The sequence below is a fragment of the Otolemur garnettii genome, unplaced genomic scaffold (assembly GCF_000181295.1).
Source record: "Otolemur garnettii isolate 467f Iridium unplaced genomic scaffold, OtoGar3 scaffold00047, whole genome shotgun sequence".
Lineage (NCBI taxonomy): Eukaryota > Metazoa > Chordata > Mammalia > Primates > Galagidae > Otolemur > Otolemur garnettii.
The window spans coordinates 3,652,578-3,658,259 of record NW_003852442.1 but is presented as its reverse complement, the minus strand read 5'-3'; the positions used below and the strand labels follow the sequence as shown (position 1 = coordinate 3,658,259).

General features: G+C 46.8%; 1 protein-coding gene across 1 annotated transcript in view; it reads right to left on the bottom strand.

Annotated features, from left to right (window-relative positions):
- Positions 1 to 4,416: 4,416 nt before the first annotated feature.
- CUNH16orf46 (chromosome unknown C16orf46 homolog) overlaps positions 4,417 to 5,682 on the bottom strand; it is a 22,808-nt gene continuing 21,542 nt past the window's right edge. The window contains exon 2 of the mRNA XM_023514090.1: positions 4,417 to 5,490. Coding sequence (XP_023369858.1) covers positions 4,438 to 5,490 — 1,053 coding nt within the window. The 3' untranslated portion in view covers positions 4,417 to 4,437. The remainder of the gene's footprint in view (positions 5,491 to 5,682) is intronic.

The window sequence follows — 5,682 nt, the reverse complement described above, 5'->3', positions numbered from 1 at the left end:
GCAAGCACCTATATAGTCCCAGGTACTTGGGAGGCTGACACAGGAGGATCACCTGAACCGAGGAGTTTAAGGATGCTGTGAGCTGTGATGACTCCATAGCACTCTAACCTAGGCAACAGAGAATAAGAGGGGAGGGGAGGAGAAGGCTTTGGGCTTAGGCAATTCTCTTGCCTCAGGCTTCTGAGCAGCTGGGAGTATAGGTGCCTACCACAACACTTGGCTATTTTTTTGTTGTTGCAGTTTGGCCAGGGCGGGGTTCGAACCTGCCACCCTTGGTATATGGGGCCAGCATCCTACTCACTGAGCCACAGACGCTACCCAAGACAACCCCTTTCTTTGTTCTCTCAGAGTATACCTTCATTTTGCACTGAAGCTGTGTCTCCCGGTTCGCAAAGTACTGGTGGAAATGAAGTCTCTCTTAACCTAATTCTTCCTTTCTCAGTCGTTTCATTGACAAGGAAAAAGGACAATGGTTGTGTTTTTACTTATTGCGGTGGATACTGGATTTATGCTAAGACTATGTTCAAGAAACTATATATAGTATCTTTAATCTGGGAGACTGAATTTGAGAAGTTTTTTCCTAGAGATAATACAAAATCAGTCTAAGAATCACAGTACTGATCTGCAGAGCAAAGGTGATGCAGACGGCAGAGTAGAGATGCAGACAAAACAAGGTGAGTAAAAAGGCTAGAGAATTAAGATGGACTGATTGACAACGACCCAGACAAGAAGCTGTCGGTGACAGGTTGTCCAGACCCATCAAGTGTCCAAACGACAGTTCAGCATGCCCACACAACTTCTTTATGATTTCGAACAGCCAGCCATTCATTACAGGGAGATGATCCAACTTTTTGCATTTGATCTGATCAGTAAACATTTCTATTGGGGTTTAATATACATTACCTGATCATCTTCAGCACATCCTGGGTCTGAAAGTCATTGCCATTTACAGGAAGAAATGGCATTCCTGAGCCCTCCTTCCTGCCTCGTGTGATATTTTCCATCCAGTACTCCAAGTGTCCTCACCTATGAGATCTGAGCCTCCAGGTGCCCAGGCCACAGGCCCTGACACTGGCACCACCAAACTCAACCCTGTGCTGATAAATTTCTACTGCAGTCAAAGGACAAAAATGATCCCTGATTCTCATTTATATGCTAGAGATTAAAAGATAATACCCAGGAAGGGAAGAGGCTTTATGTTTTATTGAGACAGGGTCTGGCTCTGTCACCCAGGCTGGAGTACAGTGGTACAATCATTGCTTACTGTAACCTTGAACTCAAGCCATCCTCCTGCCTCAGGAGGTAGGACTAGAAGGGCTAGCCACCATGCCTGGCTAGAAGCTTTGAATTCCTAGAATGATGCCTTATGAATCCAAATGGGATGATGGTATGCGTATAACCCTACTGGCTATTGGGACTCAGGGCTGAGTTTAGCTTAGTAATGAAGAGCATGGCACTAAATCCACTCCTGGCTCTTGTAATCCCAGTCTGCCTAGCAGACAGCAGAAGAGTGTTCCCTGTGGTACCAGGGACGACCCTCGTCTTCCATTGGTCAAGAAGCCCCTCTGTTTCTTTCTCCCTTTGCTTATGAGTAACCCCTAAATGAAAGCACCAAAACTGCTCTGGACCCAAGCCCAGACACCCAGAAAGGCCCCAGCTGTAAGGTCTGTAGCCAAGCAGCTGCGTGTGCACAACTTATAGGGACACACATAGTGAGATGAGCTGGGACTTCTAGTCTCTCTGGATCCTGAAGTTCCTGAGCTCAAAGAGACAGACTGAAAGCAAATCTGACACTGGGTTCAAATCACTGGGTAGCATGATTCCCCACCAAGGGGCAAAGTTCAGAATTAAAAGGAGAAAACTAAAAATCATGGAAAGTCTTTGAGAGTATTTATCCAATTGGAGCCAGGCCTTACTCTGATTTAAAATCTTTCTCTGCCCTTCAAAAGTGACACCCCTCATTTCTCTGTAAGGGTCACACTTTCTCTGCTGGGGCTGAGGGGTTCCCATCCTTCTGTCTCTGCCTCCCCTCATCTGAACCTCAGCCCTAGCCTCACCTACCGGATGACCTCAAGGTCTGAGGGAGCCCTGTGTCAGGTGCTGCTAGAATTCCACTTGGTCATCTTGTGTTTCAAGAAAACACACGTTTGGAAAGTTTTAGTAATGGGATGTCCAAAAATAACAGAATGAGGAATGAAATGTGGAATTCTCTGTGCTTGGTTTGGAGAGGACGAAAGGAACCAAAACCTGAGACCATGACCTTGAAGGGTAGGAGAGCTGATAGCACCCACATCACAGCATGCTTAACCCTCAAAATGCAAGATGTACCCTACACGTTTGTGACTCAGAATCCTGGAGGGAAACTGCATTGTATTACACATTTAGCCTTTAGCTAGACCTAGACAGCAAAGAACCAGCCTGGATGTCCTGAGCTAATCTGAAAGAAACTGAGACAAGGCCTATGGTGACTTTGTCCACTTGGGCTAATGCAAATATATGCCAGAGGGACACGGAAACTACTACAGCAAGGAGGCACCAAATGCAGAACACCCTTACCACGTTCATAAAGGAACCTTTAGTCAATATTCTGTTGGCCAATTATTTGCTCAAAAGGGATACTCGACCTCTTTAGTAAGTTTGGGCCCTATCTTTTTGCAGACTGGCCGTCCACTTCATTATATGTTTATACCACATTTATACCTGGTCTACTACCAAATTCTGTGTTATTTGCAACTCTTATCTGAACAAAAGACTTTTTCTTTAAAAAAAAACTTCCATTGCCACTTAGACAAGTGTTTTCAAACTGCCTCAAGCTCTCAGAAGGCAAATACCCAGGGCTGAGCAGAAGGGGCCTCTGCTCTCCCTTGGTAGGCAGGCACTCCCCTCCAAAACACACACTTCGGCCTGTGTGACATACTGAGTTTACAGTTCTGCTGCTTGAAAAGGAGGGCTTGAAAAATCACTGACTTGGATGGGTAGGCTTCTTCAACTGGAAGGTCCTCAGACAGTATGGGCTCCCATACCTCACTGTCCAGAAACAGTGAGAAATTGGGCATCCCCTTTAGGACAGAATCCAGAGGGTTTCTTTTTTTAGGGGAGAAGGAGGAAAATCCCTAAAAATTGCTTCTAGGCTTTAACAAGTGTGCAACCTCAGTAGGCAAATACACCTTCTAATGACTGTTGGATTATAGTCATTCTAACATTTCTGGTGTTTCTTAAAAACAAACAAACAAACAAACAAACAAACAAACCCCACTAGACTAACAGACAAGGCATTACAAAGACCAATTATGAAACACGTATGTTTACAGTCATATATATATATTCTGTCCCTTCTACCATTTAGGGGATACAAAGTCCAGAGCTCAAGTACAACCTACCTTAAGCAAATTCAAAGCAAATGTAATTACAAAGCAGCTTAATGATTACTCGTATCATGGAAAGGGTTGTCAGAACATTTCTCTATATAGCAACATCACTTGGTGTTTAAAATATAACTCAATTACAAACAGTGTTTAATCTGGACACAACTTCAGAATGTGTACTGGGGACAGTTAGATGCAGAGGGAGGAGAAAAGGAGAATGGAACTGCCCCATTCCCTAAGTGTCTGGGAATGAGGGTTTCAAATACTGTATGAGACACAAGGTTAAGATCAGAGGAAGCACGTGGGGTAACAATAACCACTGTGACTTTTTTTTCCCAGAAAAATAATTATTCTTAACCTGCTTCCCAGGCTAAACCGTGTAGAGCTATGGCTAAAACTTCCAGACGCAGAGATTGGCGTGAGGCAGCAACTTGAGGGGGACAGGACATCATGGACACACAGGTGGTGACGGACGGTGAGTATCCATGGAGACAACAGGAGGATGTGACACCCAGGACACACAGGACACGTGACATTTTGGACACAGATATTCACCTGACACACAGGCCAGGGTTTTCTGCTGAAGCAATGCTTCAGATCTTTTTTGCAATACTTCAGATCTTTGTCGCAAGAGAACATGCGGCAGCAGACACACAATTGCCTGGTTCAAAAGATCAGGAAGTAAGCAGGTCTAAACCAACCCAGTGTACTTAAGGGAGTAGGGGGTGGGGGAGGGAGGCCCTTGGGATTCCCCACCTTTCATGCAGCTTCCACTGGGAGTGGAGGTGGGCAGGCAGTGCCCAGCCTGGCACTGCGAGTTTGCGTTTTGTGAATGGTTAAGCAGCAGAAGCAAACAGCAGGTGAATATGGTGTTTCAGAGAGTTAAGTCAAAACCCATCCAATGAGGTTCAATTTCCTCTGGTTCTACTACCAAAAAAAAAGATGGTAGGGGAGGAAAGAAGAAAAGGAAAAAGAAAAAAAGAGAGAGTGGGGTTGGGGTGGGAGGAGGACAGAGAGAGCGCATGGAGGGGGGGTGGTAGGAGGGAGGGGAAAGAGAAAGAAGGGGTGAATTTCAGCATTTCCAGCAGTGCTTGTTCCCAGGGAATTCTATCGGGTGTGACGACTCAGAGTTGCCTGTGGAGAGGGGAATAACAACTCTGCTCACTGTGAGGGCTGGTAAGAGAGGTCTTGGGAACACTTTGGTTTCCAGTGTTTGGGGTCTGTTTTCCCTCTTGGCCTCTGTGAGAACATGCTTGTGGGTGTTCACAGGAGGTCTTGGCTCCTTGGCTTTGAATTTGACTTTGTAGTTTTGCATTCCCTGTTTTTGCAAAAGCTGCAAGGTGGCGAGATAGCTGCTGGGGTTGGGAGAGCACACCAGGCTCTTCTCAGGCAGGAGGGGCCAGCGCAGGCAGCACTGCTGGGGACCGGCCAGCAGGCTTGTCCTGGCCGCCTGGGAAGGGAAGGGCAGCAGGTCGTCAACCTTAAAGTGCTTGGTCAGCTCAACAGGTCTCTTTGCACCATTCCCGTCATCTCTTTCCAATCTATAGCCACAATCCACACACTCATCCTTTTCCACACTCAGCACCTTCTCTTCTGACTGCAAGAAAAAGTTCTTACTCTTCTTACCCAGAACATCCAAGCCATTTGGGAGTGAAGGTTTCAGGGGGGGCAGAACTAAAAGGGCCTTGGTTGTCAGGGAGTCTGAGATGGATATCCCTCTGTCAGCGCCGCCCCCAAGACTCCTGGGGCCTTTGCCCCTAATGGTCTCCGGGACATCCCAGTCTTCTGTGCACAAAATAAATTCCTTGATTTGCACACTTTTTTTCTCTCCATGAAAGTAGGTGGGAAAGCATATTTTACTGATCTCTCTGGAAGCAGTGTTGGAGCCCTGGGGGCACCCCTGAGTCTGAGAGAGGCTGCTCCGATCCTTCTCCAGGCTGGCCTCTGCCTCAGCCCCTGCCTCTAATTTCCCAGTCTCCATAAGAGGCCTGGCCTCAAGGCTCCCTTGGGAGATATTCATACAGACTAAGCAGCCACTGCCGGCATTTTCTCCTACCCTCGCCTTTTTTAGTTTCTTCTTTTGCCAGATGCAGGCAGTTGGAGAAATCCTGCCCCAGCCTTGGACCTGCAAATAAAAAAACACATTACTTTCTAGGCAAGGTCCCCGAGCTCTAGTTGCTCCAATTTGGGCCACATCCCCATTTTGGCAGTCTTTTTCTTTTTTTTTGAGACAGGGCCTCACACCTCACAGCAACCTCCAACTCCTGGGCTCAAGTGAGTCTCTTGCCTCAGCCTCCCAAGTAGCTGGGACCACAGG